General features: G+C 43.2%; 1 protein-coding gene across 2 annotated transcripts in view; it reads left to right on the plus strand.

Moving 5' to 3' along the window:
- The window catches only part of LOC130108301 (A disintegrin and metalloproteinase with thrombospondin motifs 9-like), a 65,230-nt gene that overhangs the window by 19,580 nt on the left and 28,855 nt on the right, over nucleotides 1-16,795 (plus strand). For both annotated transcript variants that reach the window (XM_056275192.1, XM_056275193.1), the window contains exons 20-28: nucleotides 51-261; nucleotides 412-576; nucleotides 2,999-3,160; nucleotides 5,073-5,192; nucleotides 7,185-7,292; nucleotides 7,378-7,545; nucleotides 10,358-10,600; nucleotides 11,642-11,803; nucleotides 14,946-15,122. In XM_056275192.1, coding sequence (XP_056131167.1) covers nucleotides 51-261; nucleotides 412-576; nucleotides 2,999-3,160; nucleotides 5,073-5,192; nucleotides 7,185-7,292; nucleotides 7,378-7,545; nucleotides 10,358-10,600; nucleotides 11,642-11,803; nucleotides 14,946-15,122 — 1,516 coding nt within the window. The remainder of the gene's footprint in view (nucleotides 1-50; nucleotides 262-411; nucleotides 577-2,998; nucleotides 3,161-5,072; nucleotides 5,193-7,184; nucleotides 7,293-7,377; nucleotides 7,546-10,357; nucleotides 10,601-11,641; nucleotides 11,804-14,945; nucleotides 15,123-16,795) is intronic.

The following is a 16,795-nucleotide window of genomic DNA, read 5'->3' on the forward strand; positions in this document are numbered from 1 at the left end:
AAGACTGCTTTGACTTTATTCCTTATTTGTCACCCTTAACTTTGATCCAGGTGGCACATTGCCCGAAAGAGTGAGTGCACGGCCCAGTGTGGTTTGGGATACCGCACCCTGGAGATCTACTGTGCCAAAATTAGCCACATAGATGGCAAGACCCAAAAGGTTGATGACCGCTATTGTAACAACCAGCGCAAACCTGATGACAAGGAGGGTTGCCATGGAGACTGTAACCCAGGTGGCTGGGAGTACTCCGCCTGGTCGGAGGTGAGATTGTTGTGGTTAGACTACATGCCTGCATGTATGCACACAAATGCATGATTCTGATGTCTGCCTCCATGTATTTTATTTTATTTTTTATTTTTGGTCACGTGTATACATGGAAATTTATCTTTGTTTGGCATGAACATCATGCAGTGTTCCAAGAGCTGCGGCGGGGGCACCCGGCGTCGAAGTGCAGTGTGTGGGAAATCTGCCGAGGGCGGGACTGACGAGAGCAAATGCAGTCAAAGGGACAAACTGACCGTCCAACCCTGCAATGAATTCCTCTGCCCACAATGGAAGACGGGCGAATGGTCTGAGGTTAGTTTGGTTTGTTTCTCTCGTAATTACGCTTTTTCCACTGGTCGGACTGATGTGGGTTTGGCAGTATTCAGAATCTACACTTAGTTAAGTAAAGGTACTCTCTATACCATATATATATACGTATGTATGTGTGTGTGTGTGTGTGTGTGTGTGTGTGTATATATATATATATATATACATATAGCGTTTTTTTCCCGAAACCGTCAATGGTGTTCTTATAAGTGCTCAACGAATGAGGAGCGGAATATCAACACAGATACAGGAAAAAAAAAAGATTTAATACATTGCAGTACAGGCCTGTTTCATGCGTTGCACACTCATCAGCTGCTAATGTGGTTCAAAAAAGAATCATACAGTTTGCGTTGCCCAGCGTCACACCCCTAATTTCGGTTGGACAGCGACCAATCAGATGAGGAAACATTCAAACTAAAACAACCAATGGGGTAAGTATTTATGATGCGCAGCAACCAATGGAGGGGTAGAAAACATTACAACCAATGGGGTAAGGGACTGGGGCTTGTTTTGAAAAGCATTTAGGGACCAGGCCACTGTCGAAATGGCGTACATTTAAAATATAACAAGGTAATTTATGCGAGTCATATAGTGGGGTGGTGTTGGAGCACAGTTGGAAGGACAGGCAGTTAAAATATATAAAAAAAACTAATAAATGTTACATGTGTATCATCTAATGGGGGGTGGGGGTGGGAGGTATGCCATTTCAACAGTGCCCATTTAAATGTATGCCATTTCAACAGTGCCCTGGTCCCTAAGCGCTTTTCAAAACAAGCCCCAGTCCTTTAACCCATTGGTTGTAATGTTTTCTACCCCTCCATTGGTTGCTGTGCATCATAAATACTTACCCCATTGGTTGTTTTAGTTTGAATGTTTCCTCATCTGATTGGTCACTGTCCAACTGAAATTAGGGGTGTGACGCTGGGCAACATAAACTGTATGATTCTTTGTTGAACCACATTAGCAGCTGATGAGTGTGCGACGCATGAAACAGGCCTGTACTGCAATGTATTAAAACTTTTTTTCCCCTGTATCTGTGTTGATATTCCGCTCCTCATTAGTTGAGCACTTATAACAACACCATTGACGGTTTCGGGGTGGGGAGGACGCTATATATATATGTTTGAGTTTCTAACTTTCTAACTTAACTGTAACAATCAGGCATTTGAAAGTTTTCCATGCATAACAGACTGTTGCCCCTATCAAAACTGATCTACCAAAGAAAGACAAAAAGGCAAAATGATTTTATCTTTTAATTGAGGAAAATACACAACCTGTCCATTTTTGCTGGTTTGATCAAGTGAATAATGAGTGGTTCTGGCTGACTGTGCAAATATTAGATGGAGAGAATGCAACTAAGATTACTTATATGTCCTTTCCAAGAACGAAAGCAATTATGGGAAAGGTTAAAGCACATTTGAATAGTACACATAGACTGCAGGTATTAACCAGACATCCAATTATACATGACAGATGAAATCGCCCAGACATGTTAAACATGTCAGAGAAAAGTCGGTTAGAGCGATTGCTTTTAATTTGGTACTTTGACATATATTTGATGTATATTACCAGCGTCTTTTAGTAATTCCATCTGACGGACTTTCTTGCTGATCAAGTGATTCTTTCTGGAACAATAATGTGTTTTTTCTGCAACAGAAAGGTATACGTCTGCACTTCTAAATTACAACTGTCCAATTTAATTGAATGCTTGCAACCTCTCTGTTTGTAGTTCAAGTGCTCCATCCATGAAAGTATTCCCAAGACATAAAGCCTTTTAGAATAGCTTTCTGAAAAGTAAACAGGTTATATAATTTGCGTGTTTCTGTTGTGTGCACAGATTGGGCTATCCAAGTCTTGCTCATATAGGGCAGGAGACGTTCTGGTGTTTATGTAGTTGGGTTAACTTCATGTAAAGGGGAACCTTCTCAAATGTAAATAGTTTTGAGCCAGCAGGGATCTAGGTCAAATATGAAATCCCAGTGTTGATCCTTGTTGTCTATTTTAGGGAAGAGTTGGTCCATATCATCAACTGCACTGTTGGGAAATGTGTGTATATAGGGAAACCAGTGCTTGTGGGGAAAGATAGGACCAAACTGCTCCACAGTTGACACTTTTTGATGGAGGAACTTGTAAGGCTTTGGACCACATTCCAGAAATATTTTGGATCTCCCATGTGGTGCTCCTAAATACAAACACCCACACTGTACTTTATACATATACACTCTATTCATACACACTCTTGCCCTGCTTTTGATGAGCGTTTTATCCAAAGGCCTGTTGTTTTCAAGCCTGCGTTATTCTGCACTATTTTACTGAACATTTAAGTGTCCTGACGCAGTTGTTAATTGCAGTAATAACCATCAGTGTTAAGAGTAAGCACCATTTGTAACAAATGTGTACCTTCCAGTGCCTGGTGACTTGTGGGAAAGGCTACAAGCACCGCCAGACATGGTGTCAGTTTGGAGAGGACCGTCTAGACGACCACTTCTGTGACTCGTCCAAGCCTGAGTCAGTGCAGACGTGCCACCAGCAGGAGTGTGCCTCCTGGCAGGTCGGACCCTGGGGACAGGTAAGTCACCTCATGCTTATCGGTGAAGGCAGTGTATTGCATCTTTGGTGTTAGGCTGCCAAGAGTTGTCTGACACTACTCAGGGTTGCTGCATGCTTCAAATGAAAGTCTGTTTGGAACGTCGGATAGCCTGGAAAGCTCCTTTCGGACATTTGGATTGGGGAGTTCTGCAGACTGAACATTTTTGTAACTTCCCCAAAACTGGCAGTATGAAGTCTGTGCCGGCTTTCCACAGCGATTGGCCAGGTGTGCTTAGTAGGTGTGAAAATAGGCAGCGTTTCAAGTGGTCTGCAAAGTCTATCTGTTTGTTCTTCACACAGCCACGTCTGCCGCTGTGTTGATCGCTCACCACTTTACCATGAACTGCTTTGAGGATAAACTCTCTGAGACACATTTGTTTGACTCTGTGTCACAATTAAAAAAAAAAAGACTCTGTTTGTAATCTCAACCCTCTCCATGACAGACAGCTTCCCACCCCACCTTGGAGTTCAGTCAGTTCAGAAAAGGCATTAAAGACTTGGCCACAGTGATCTGTCCAATGTGGTTGGATGACCCATTGTACGAACTAGTTCATTTGAAGCATGCAAAAACCTTCCTAGTCACTGGTGGAGGTGGCCAGATGATTAGACTTGGTGTCTGATCAAAGGTTGTGCTGTCTAACCCTACATGAGGGGAAGCCACTGTATACAGGTTATAAAAGCAACGGCAAAGAAATAATATAATGGTCTCAGCCTCTTCACGTCATAAGACTTAAAGCATGAATGGAAACACACATCCTCTAAACTGAGAGGTTTGACTATAATTTCAAAGTATACTATTGTAGTTGTATAATGTGTTGTACATCTGTGATTTGGAGACTAAAATTGGAATATGAGATAGAGTCTCTGTGCAAGCATTCCAGCAGACCGTCTCTGTTATATATAATTACTAGCCATAGGCTACATAGATCAACACAGAGGCCTGTTTATTTGGCTAGGGTGCAACACTTAGGCTAACTACAGGTACTGTTACTTTTCCTCCGATTCCTGCCCAGATGTAGACCCACCCTGGACAAAGCTAAGTCTGAAATTCAGCGTTGTCCCCTATTCACACGCTTGTTTGGACAAATAGCCTAGCCTGCCAAAAAAATAGATGCACAATCTGTGGACAATCTGGGTAGTCCTGCTGCTCCATGTGTTTACGGCAGCTAATAAATATCTGAAGAAGTAGACTGTTAATGATAAAGTCTTAGCAATCTGTCATATGTGTGTCTGAGTGCACGCGCATACGCAAGCGTGGTTATGTGCTTAAACGTGCTCTGTGTGGACATGTGAACGCGCTGGATAACCAAACGCCCCTAACCCAAAAATGTGAGAAATTTAGTGCCTCCCATACCATCAAAGGACTTGCTCACGTTAAGGTATATTTGAAGCTGTTAAATGAAGCATGGATGAATGGTAACTGAAGTTGCCGCTACACAAGTTTGACCTTGTTTCATTGAAGCCAGCGAGGCAGAAGAGAGTGCGGGGTAGTGTACCCATTGACTTGGCTACAGTGGAAAAAACATCAGCGCAATGTAGATTAGTTACTCATGCATTATGATCTCTGAGACTCTCATCTGCTTGGCCCTGGCCTGAGGAGGCTTGCAAGGGGGAGTGGGAGGAAGAAAAGGCTTTCATTTTTTTTGGGGGGGGGGGTTGAGGGGGGGAGATGGCGTTACTGACTTTTGGAATTACTGATTCTTTGTCCAGTTCTCTTACTTGCTTGTTTTACTCTCCATTTTCTCTTTCATGTCTCTCCCTTCATTTATTCTCCCACCACCTCTCTCCTCTCTCTCTCTCTCTCTCTCTCTCTCTCTCTCTCTCTCTCTCTCTCTCTCTCTCTCTCTCTCTCTCTCTCTCTCTCTCTCTCTCTCTCTCTCTCTCGAACCCAGTGCACTACCTCATGTGGGCCAGGCTACCAGATGCGAGCAGTTAAGTGTGTAGTGGGCTCTTACGGAGCCGTCATGGATGACACTGAATGTAACGCTGCCACGCGGCCCACCGATACTCAGGTAAGGAGGTTACTGTCTCCCTCTTCTCCATCTCTTTTACTTCCTCTCTTTCTCCAATTGTCCACCAATGCCCACAATCCCTCCATCTCCCTCCCTCTCTCAGGCTCTCCCTCTCTCTCGGTTATTGACAGAGGAGGGATAGTTCATGGTCCAGCTTCAAAGACACACAAAGACGCAAACACACATTCACGATTACACTCTCTTTACCACCACCTGGTCTCAATAAGTCTTCATTGTGTCATCCATTCAGTCTGGTGTGGACAGAAAGCTAGGGGAAGGGGTGACACCCGTCTCTCCGTCCTCACATGGAGGTACACAGCTAGGATTGTCTCCGACAGACTGCCTCAAAAGATTCTTTTGGGCAGTGGTTGTGGTACTGGAGGGAAAGCTGGGCTGGCACCACAGGGTGCTGTAGCAGTTAGTAGCATAGGGCACGAAAATAGAAGCAGCAAAAAAAAAAAATTACATAATTTAATTGGGGAAAAAATCCCTCAACGGGATGATATAACGAATAATTTTAGCCTGCGAGATGTTTTGCTTGTTGTTAGGTGTCCTTTACTAGTTCAGAATTACTCATTCAAATCCTAAAAATAAAAAGCAAGAACACACCTGGTGTCAGATACATTTATTCTAAGCGGTTTGAAGTTCAAAATGAGCATAAACAACAGACACATCACACTTTTCACTTTATGGACATTATTAAGAGTGAGTTGTTTGAAGGTAGGGAACTCTTGAAATATTATGACTTCCTATTTATACTGCACACCTGCCTTGTTGAAGAGAAATGCTGGTGTTTGCTGATCTGCTGATTATTTCTTAATGCGTTACTGCCCCCCAGACCTTCCATATGTTAATGTGGTGGGTAAATTGGGCTTTTTCCATGTTTTGGATAGTTTTACAGATGTTTTGTTGAACGTGAAAAGAGCCCGTGTGTGTGTGTGTGTGTGTGTGTGTGTGTGTGCGTGCGTGCGTGCGTGCGTGCGTGCGTGTGTGTGTGTGCGCGCGCACACGCTTGTGTGCACATGATGGAGAAGAGCCCTTCGCAAACGCATGCGTGCACACACACACACACCTACAGATCCACTCTTGGCTGCACAGAGGTTTGCTCCGATCAGGCTGTAGGGGGCTTAGCATGCACTCAGGATGAGGCCCCCCCTCTAGCTGCAGCAGCTCTAATTCTGTGGCCCAGGCCAGCAGAGTCAGTGACCCTGAAGCAGTGGCCTCGCCTCACTGTGATTCCAGCCAGCCAGCCATGAAGTGGGCCACTAGGCCGCCCGCTCTTAAACCCAGCCGTCATGCTGGGGTGTTCGGAAAGAGGGAGAGACGAACGAGTCGCTGAAGGGAGGGGCAGCTTTACATGAATTCACTAGAAGGAAAAAAAGGAAGAAAAATCAACATTTCTGCGCATTAAAGGAAACACGCGAGCGAGTGCAAGGCTGTGGCGCAGAGCTGGTCTCCAGCTGCCAAGGGCCTATTTGCCTCCGCTGGGAGGTAAAGTGTGGAATGTGGAGCCTGCTCAGTCCCCTGTGCAGCCTGATTTAGGTCCTCAGCCCCAGAGATGGTAGGTCAGAGGTCACCAGAGGGGGGTTGGGGGGTGGGGGTGAAAGGGAGGAGTTTAGAAACACGCCAGCATTGGCATTGGAGCCCTGGATACCACTCCACTATGACCTGTTATGACAGGGATCAGGGCTTTATGCTGAGCGGCTTAAAGCCACAATCCATAGTTTGAACTAGCGGGGTGGACCCCTGCTCATGTTGTTTTTGGTAAGGTGGGGGGAAGGGGTTGACGGGAAACACAACTACTCTCAAATGTATGACTAAGAAAAAAATAATAATGCTGCTAGTGACCAACCCTATACATAAAAGGAGTACCTAATGTCTGCTGCTGATCTGTTCTTAACAGCTGTTTGGTCAACATCAGCAGATTTGGATGTATTTCATTCATTACTCAATGTTTCTGACTAAAAAGTGCCCCCCCCCAACCTCCTATAGGACTGTGAACTAGCCCAATGTCCCAGCAACCACCCTGTTCCACCAGGGACAAAAGTCCCCTCCAACCAGGGCCACAAAACCCAGTGGAGGTTCGGCTCCTGGACACAGGTTGGTTCTCTTTATGCATCTTCAACCCATTTGTCTGTGTGCTAAGTTGTCTGCAGCTACTTAACCTTTCTCTCCTGCACAACAGTGCAGCTCCAGCTGTGGAAAAGGGACACGGATGCGCTATGTGAGTTGCCGTGACAATCAGGGTGGGGTGGCAGAGGAGTCGGCGTGCGCCCACCTGCAAAAGCCACCTGCCAGGGAGGTGTGCTCTGTCGTGGCCTGTGGACAGTGGAAAGTTCTGGAATGGTCCTCGGTAAGGAAACTACTTTCTTATCTTATTTTTTTATTTCATTTATTGTTTTAAAAAGCGAAATAGAATGGAAAAAAAGAAAACATAGATATACACATACTTTCATGTTTCCCCTATCTCTCTCGTTTGTATTATTTGGCCAAACTGGCTGGCGGGCCAGCCCTAATAAATGTCCCTGACTGACTGACTGACTGACTGACTGACTGACTGACTGACTGACTGAGTGATCATGTTTAGAGTGACTGACTGAGTGATCATATTTGACTTGATTGGGCTGCTGGATCAGGTGACCATCAATGTCACCGAAGTTACATGATTGGTCGGCTGAGCGCCGAGAGGCATGAGTGAGAGCTCACAGTTAAATCACCCCAAATAACAACCACTCAGACAATACACTCAACTGGCAAATTCACAAAAGATTTGTGCGGCTTTTGCGGCCACTAAACCTGCACAAATAAGACAAAAAGAAACTAGTTCTCGAAGCACCCGCAAAGGTTGAAATGTGCCCCTAACTGCACTGCCTAGTAAATAGCTCCTCGGTGCCGCTGTTCTATTTGCATGTATTTAAATTAGGTAACATGTATACATTTGGCTCAAAATTGGCCCCTTTTTATGCAAATGAGCCTCATTGCAAAAAAGTCCAATTCACAAACACCAGCACTAATAGCTAGATGCAGTTAGAGTGAACATTATTACACCTTCAGAGAGTTGGTGGGAACTGATGCCCAGACTCTCCAGTGGTCATGGCAGCAGTGATTGTAACCAGGCAAAGGCGTTGTCATGCCAGGCGTGCTCATGAGCCGATATTTCGAAGGAGAATTATCACTTTTTGATTTAACCGAGACCGAACTCAATCGCAGATACAGGTCTCCAGGTCTAACAATTCTTGCTATACTTGATGACATCAAGAATGACATTGAACCTGCCGACTGTATTCTCGGCACAAAGCCACCAGTTATACTTTGCCACATGGATAATTGCAATTAGATGCAAAACAAGGGAAAATTGCACATGGCTGCAAAACTTTATGGGTGTGTTTGCGTTGTAATATCATTTGCGCAATATCTTCTGTGAATCGGACCTTGAGACGATGCAGGTAGTGGTTGCAAGTGATGCACAATTCATGTTACTATCAGCGGCTGCAATCCTTTTTCTTTTTTTTTATTTGCCTGTCAATACAGAGCGAGTCTTTGAAAAATCTGCAGATAGAAGCAGATGAAAGAGGAGGGGGAGACACAGATAACAGATAAATAGAACAGGTATACTTACAATAAAATTAAGTTCTCTTTCAAATCCAGCATCCCAAGATATGAGTGGAAAGTATTGTTCTTGCAAGTGCCTTTATAGCCTTCTTTTTACTCGAACATAGCTTAACCATATCATGGGATATGTTACTTCAGTACACTTGAATAACAAATGTTTACTGGGACCATTACAGAAAATTGCAGGTGAATATTTAATATCCAGGAACTCACATTATAGACACTATCACTGACTATCCTTCGAACAACTAGCCACAGTTTCGAACATTGACCATACAACGGTCCAGCTGCTAGGTTTTGACCTAGTCTTGTTTTGTATGCAAAACAGTGAGCAAAGAAAGAGACTGATAAGACATGAGGTCAGACCCCTTCCTAACCCCCATCCCTGAATAAAAATTTAAAAAAATGATAGCAAAACTTATGCGACACTGAATCTGTGAACATTTTCCCTTTGGGTCTGTGTCTTATTGTGTAGACTGTCAGCACCACTGAACATCCATTGCGCAATGCATTTTGGTATCCAGATGTTCGCCTTCCTAAAAGGTTTATTTCTTCCTGTATGGCATTAATCAATCTGCATTATCTTACACCTCCACTGACAATCGGTACAGCTGCACATGCAGTATATATTGATGTTTGTCCAAGGAGGGCTGTAGAGAGGATTTAATCTCCTCTTCATCGCTGGCTACAGCGAGGGTCTTCAGTGCTGTTTGCAGATGGTTCTCATCAAACAGAGCGCCTGTGATACGATACTGCCAGACAACAGCTCTGGTCACCAAGCACACACACACACACACATGAGCACACAGCCATGCCAAAGATACTCATTGACCCCTGAAGTAGGAAACAGGAAGTAGTTCGCTCATGGCTACATATAATCTAAAAGAGACCCAACCCCGGACTGTTTGACTGACCGTACATAATCCAACAGCATACCATAAAACTTTATACGTGTTTATCTAAACCCTGTCTAGTTGGATTACACCAGTTCACTACAGCCCTGCTATAAGTGCACTGTAACTAATATGTGGGGTTCCCAACTTTGTAAAGATAGATGGGGAACATCTCTGGACAGTGTTATCCCATACTAGGCCTTAGAGCTGACATCAGCTGCGTAAGTATTATAGATGTCCTTGTACACGAGGGGAGACGAGACTGGGATGGAGTGAGGCTAATTTGAGCAGTATGAGTGCTTGGCAGAAACTTTGCTTTGTATTATTTTGCTGAAGGGACAGCGATTCTTCACAGGGTCCTTTAAAGAGGTACTGCACTGTCAGGAGGTTTTTGGCAAAGCTGTCGCCTTGGTCACACTTAAAAGAGTTGACATGGTGAAAGATAGATACAGTGAACTTTGTTTGCCTGTGCAAGGAATGTATTTTGAGCAAGCATTTATTTTGTCCCTGAAACTAGTGTTAAGGTTAAAACATGGCACCTCCGCTCTGTGACACCAGATGTAAAGGAGGTGAATTTTGGCAAATGTGAGTACCCAAGCTGTTGCATCCTATCACTTTGTGAATATTTATGTGTGTGTGTGTGTGTGTGTGTGTCTGTAGTGCTCAGTAACCTGCGGCCAGGGAAAAACCACACGTCAGGTGCTGTGTGTCAACTTCAGTGACCAGGAAGTAAATGCCAGTGAGTGTGATCCAGATGATCGTCCCAACACAGAGCAGGATTGTGCCATGTCCCAATGCCCTTCCCGCTCCAGCGACTCCAGACCTTACCCGTCCTTGCCCAATGGCAACAGGAACCCTTCCCGCACACAAGCCCACCAGTGGAGGACTGGGCCCTGGGGCGCGGTGAGGCATCTCATCAAGATATCTGTTTAAATTTTCAACTAATGACAGATCAGTGTTTTCGTGTTAAGTTGGAGACTAATCTTTAACTTAAAGTTATTCAAGTTAGACACCATTACCCATTATTGGTGTGTTCATTGTAGTTGTCTGTCATGTTTGTAGTGCACAAGCAATGAGTAGTTTCTGTGCTTTTTGCAAACTAAGACAGCATGACTGCCTCTGCAGGTATAAAAAAAAATTTTTTTTTTCCTTCCCAAGTTGATTACCTATCATATCATTCACAAGGGACACATTACCATGGGTTCAGTTTTTACCCTACCTAACTCTACAATCCCAAACTCACAACCGTACAATGCATTGATAACAGTGCTTAGTTCACTTCAAATGTAATATATATTTACCCAAATCAAATTTTTTATTTCATATCTTTTTATGTGTCTTAAACCTTTACTCCCTGAAATAAGGCCTTGTTCTCCCTGACCTGTTTCTTTCAATGTCAGCTCGTCACGACATCCAGTGTGATGTAATATCGCCGAACAGCATGACACAAAAGTTTGTCATATTTCCCCATGTGGTTGGGGTTCTCTGTTGTTCAGCTTATTTTAAAATCTGGGTTAGCCAGTCTTTTCCCTATAATACCTTTGACTTTCCTCAGAATAATTCTTGGAAATAACGAAAGCTATTCCTGGTAACTCTTCCTTCCTTTATCCTGGGGATATTTATTTTAATATTGCAGTGAGACACGGTCAAAATCACTCTGCTTTGCTGACATGTCTCCTGCGATTATGTGATAAAGTGATGGCATTTTATGAGAGTGGGGACCAAATTAATTCCTGTGGCAATGTAACCAACTTGTTAAATAAGAACTTATTTGCCCACAACGACACATTCTTTTAACTGATTTACTGCTGTTTTTGTGCGTTTGTGTGTCTGTGTAACACACAATAGATCTGTTTGGGATCATCGGCGCCTTTTATACACCTTGCACGCGTGTTTGCATAAACATCTGTCTGACAGAGTGTTCTCCTCTCCTTGCGACGGCAGTGCTCCAGCACATGTGCTGGGGGCTTCCAGCGACGCGTGGTGGTGTGCCAGGACGAAAACGGCTACTCTGCCAACAACTGTGAAGAGCGCGCCAAGCCCGTTGAGCAGCGCTCTTGTGAGTCAGGACCCTGTCCACAGTGGATCTACGGCAACTGGGGAGAGGTAAGAGAAGACCGTTTTCTAGTTTTTTGGTTTTTTGTAAACTACTGAACTCATTACACTGAGTTTGCACAGGTCATTGTGGCCCCTTAGGTATGTACTGATGTACACTACCGTTCAAAAGTTTGGGATCACCCAAACAATTTCGTGTTTTCCATGAAAAGTCACACTTATTCACCACCATATGTTGTGAAATGAATAGAAAATAGAGTCATGACATTGACAAGGTTAGAAATAATGATTTGTATTTGAAATAAGATTTTTTTTACATCAAACTTTGCTTTCGTCAAAGAATCCTCCATTTGCAGCAATTACAGCATTGCAGACCTTTGGCATTCTAGCTGTTAATTTGTTGAGGTAATCTGGAGAAATTGCACCCCACGCTTCCAGAAGCAGCTCCCACAAGTTGGATTGGTTGGATGGGCACTTCTTTGAGCAGATTGAGTTTCTGGAGCATCACATTTGTGGGGTCAATTAAACGCTCAAAATGGCCAGAAAAAGAGAACTGTCATCTGAAACTCGACAGTCTATTCTTGTTCTTAGAAATGAAGGCTATTCCATGCGAGAAATTGCTAAGAAATTGAAGATTTCCTACACCGGTGTGTACTACTCCCTTCAGAGGACAGCACAAACAGGCTCTAACAGGTACTATTTAATGAAGATGCCAGTTGGGGACCTGTGAGGCGTCTGTTTCTCAAACTAGAGACTCTAATGTACTTATCTTCTTGCTCAGTTGTGCAACGCGGCCTCCCACTTCTTTTTCTACTCTGGTTAGAGCCTGTTTGTGCTGTCCTCTGAAGGGAGTAGTACACACCGGTGTAGGAAATCTTCAATTTCTTAGCAATTTCTCGCATGGAATAGCCTTCATTTCTAAGAACAAGAATAGACTGTCGAGTTTCAGATGAAAGTTCTCTTTTTCTGGCCATTTTGAGCGTTTAATTGACCCCACAAATGTGATGCTCCAGAAACTCAATCTGCTCAAAGAAGTGCCCATCCAACCAATCCAACTTGTGGGAGCTGCTTCTGGAAGCGTGGGGTGCAATTTCTCCAGATTACCTCAACAAATTAACAGCTAGAATGCCAAAGGTCTGCAATGCTGTAATTGCTGCAAATGGAGGATTCTTTGACGAAAGCAAAGTTTGATGTAAAAAAAATCTTATTTCAAATACAAATCATTATTTCTAACCTTGTCAATGTCTTGACTCTATTTTCTATTCATTTCACAACATATGGAGGTGAATAAGTGTGACTTTTCATGGAAAACACAAAATTGTTTGGGTGATCCCAAACTTTTGAACGGTAGTGTACTTTGAATTAGGAAGAGAAAAGAGTTTGAGAAAACTTTTGGATTCTAAACAGCTAATAATAAGAGATTTTTTTTGTTTTTTGTTTTTGTTTTTGTTTTTGTTTTTTTGATTACCCAGCATCTGATCTGTGAAGTTAAAAGTTGGAAGTGTTCATGCAAGTCAGAGACTAACTTTCACATGAAACAATTTTCACAAACATAGCCGACGTACTTACGCCTCGTGTCACCTTAGATTCCGTCTGTGATCGTTTATTTTATATGTCAACATGGTGTATAAAACAATACAGGTGTCATCAGTGACGTAGCTTAATGGTTCAACTGTACGACTATGAAAAGGTGATTTGATCAAGGGTCACAAAATGCTAACAGCCCTGAATTGCTATTTGCCATGGTTTGCTGGTGTAAAACTACTAAAAAACGACCCATTGGCCGATCGGCCAGGGGGGGTTGGCCCCTTTTGTCGAGCGGTTAGCGACGTCTCCTCGTGCCTCGTGCCTCATGCAGTACAACCCTGGTTCGAAACCCGCAGCAGGCGAAAATATGCTCGGTTACATTGGTGGCAGCGGTGGGATCCGGAAGTGTGCAGATCTCTTCGGGGCGTGGGAATAAAGAAGTGCGAGGGCGGGGCGTCCGGGTAGCGTAGCGGTCTATTCCGTTGCCTACCAACACGGGATCGCCGGGTCGAATCCCCATGTGACCACTGGCTTGGTCGGGCGTCCCTACAGACACAAATGGCCTTGTCTGCAGGTGGGAAGTCGGATGTGGGTATTTGTCCTGGTCGCTGCACTAGCGCCTCCTCTGGTCAGTTGGGGCGCCCCCTGGATCGGCAGAAAGGCAGTGGCGCCCCCAGAAATGTTTCATAGGGGTGGCCAAATGGGGCGACTGAAAATCTTGGGGTGCCACACCAAAACCAAAAGCCATGACTGAATTTCAGGAATTCTATTATGCTCTGTAGGCTAGCTGAAAAATGTGAATATGAGAGTTAAGGAATCGCATACTGAAATACTTTGGTTTCTTATTTTCTTACAGTTAATGTTTTCTTACAGTTAATGCATCGACTAATATCGGTACAGTTAACATTTTTTTCTTTGACATGAATTATAATGAAAAATCTACATTATTGATTTAAATGAACAGCACCTAATGTAAATATCAGATGGAAGCATATTATGCATAATCAGAAGCATATTCTGCATATGCGACTCGTGGCTGGGGGGGGCCTGCGGGGGGGCCAGGACTAGTATCAGGGTGGCCATGGCCACCCCTGGCCACCCCTTGGGGGCACCACTGCCGAGAGGGGGTGGAGCGGGATGCCCCAAAAAGAGCGGGGTAATTGGCCAGATACAATCGGGGGGAAAAAAGGGGGGAAATTGAAAAGAAAAGAAAAAGCATGAGGGGGCGCTTGCGGGAGAGGGTGACTATTGTAAACTAGTAAAGAAGACTCGGCCAAGGGGTCGGCCATGCTACCTCATGGTGTGGTACAATCTGAATCTCGCAGCGGGCAGAAATATGCTCGGTTACACTAGTTAGCATTCTCTGACCCTTGATCAAGAGGCTGTTTTATAGTTGCGCAGTCGTCTGACAACAGAAACATAACGATATGTCAGTGGTAACACTCGTAATGTGTTATACGCTGAGCTGAAATACAAAATTAGTTATAACAGACAGAATCAAAGATGACGAAAAGTTGGCTTGTTACCAGTGTGGGCAATGGGGAGAACCCTTTACCCTACTGAGACGAAGCGGAAGTATGTGGGCCATGTTTGTGGAAAAAGGTCCTACAGTTGCAGTTTTTTTTTTTTTTTTTACACTCACAACTTGTTCTCCTGTCGTCTGCAGTGCACCAAGCCATGCGGGGGAGGGATAAAGACGAGGCTGGTGGTGTGCCAGCGTCCCAATGGCGACCGCTTTAACGATCTGAGCTGCGAGATTCTCGACAAGCCGCCCGATCGCGAGCAGTGCAATACTCATTCGTGCCCGTCTAGCCCTCACTGGAGCACAGACCCATGGAGCTCGGTACGCTCATAAAAATACATCATACCTTTTCTGCCACCCTCCCTTCATTCAAACAGTCTCATTTTTTTTCTTCACCACACGAGGATGTTCAACGCTAAAACTTTTTTCTTTTTTTTCCTTTTTTTGTTTTGCATGACCAAGCCAAACACACAATGCCACATAAGTCTAAAGGGGCAGGATAACTCTGTATCACTTTCGTGGCGGACAAATCACATCCTTTCTTCTACCTTCACCTTTAACCCCCCAACTCCTAATAACACCCCCCCCCCCCCACACACACACACACACACACACACACACACTCTGGTGCCTGTGTTTGGCCATTGTTTATCAAACAGTCGGAAAATGTATTTCTGTTGCACTTAACATCGAAGATATGCTCACTTACAAGGTATATGCCAAATAAGTACACGACAAACTGCTTCATTGACAGCTGTGACCATAATTTTTTTTATTTTTTTATTTTTAAAAAAAAATCTAATTACCATAAATCTGCTGTTGGTCCTCGATACAGTACTGAAAAATTCAGGATCACATGGTGTCACAATCAAAGTTAGCTTGTAAAATATTGTTTCTAAAGTTAATTTATTACTTAAGATATTTTTTTTCCATTTTACCTTTTGTATATAGCATTAACCTTAAAAAAGTGATTTATTTTGTGTCTTAGCGCTTTGTATTCGCACACTTAGCCAATCATTGTTCATATGCAAATACTCATGAATGTTTTTGTATATCAGGAATATACAATGCCTTGTGTTTTGTAATCATCCAAAGAACGACCCGTGACCCCAGCAGGTTCGGTGTTCCCAGATGAATGCACCAACCTACGTAGGGTAATATTTGGGTTATGTACTTTGGGGAAGTATACATCTTTTTAATTGGTAAAACTGGCTTTTGTATCAAGAATTCAATTTGTCTCAAGGCACATGTGGTTTGTTAGAGAGCAGTTACTAATCTTAATTTGACACTTTATTTTACAGTTCAAATATGCAGCTCCAACAAAGATATGAACACTAGTAAGATGACTCAAATCTCCCTGAATCATCCCTTTAACACAATGGAAAATATCCTAACAAATTATTATGTTACTTTAGCAAGTACAGAGTAAATAGATGCTAAGATAGGACTGTGAAATAAAGCGTTTACCCAATGTTGTGGAAATTAGAGCTAATAGCCATTGTCTTTCCATTTGGCGGAGGTTTTGACCCAGATTTCCTTAGTCTCCTTTTACCAAACCCTTAGGTTTAAAACTCTCTGCTCCAAAGGTGCTTGATATGAGTATATTTATATTTTGTTAGATAATGTTTGCTTTGTAAATACTTGGAGTTGCTAAATATGCTATGCTCAACAATACCTCACTTGGAACAAAACACAACTCAACCAGCCATTGAACAATCATAACGTACACTACAGTGGTGCTTTGGCAAGACAAGGGAGACGTGAGATAAAGATTCAAATTTAATGTAGGGAAGGTGTTTATTACGGCACCTTGCTTTTTAATTCTCAGTTTTATATATATATATATATATATATATATATATATATATATATATATATATATATATATATATATATATATATATATATATATATATGTTCTTTCCACAAGCAGTTTTTTTTGGATCTAATACTTAAGTTAAATGGAAAGTGTGTCATAGATGTGATTAAAAAAA

This window comes from Lampris incognitus, chromosome 2, assembly GCF_029633865.1.
Source record: "Lampris incognitus isolate fLamInc1 chromosome 2, fLamInc1.hap2, whole genome shotgun sequence".
Classification (NCBI taxonomy): Eukaryota; Metazoa; Chordata; class Actinopteri; order Lampriformes; family Lampridae; genus Lampris; species Lampris incognitus.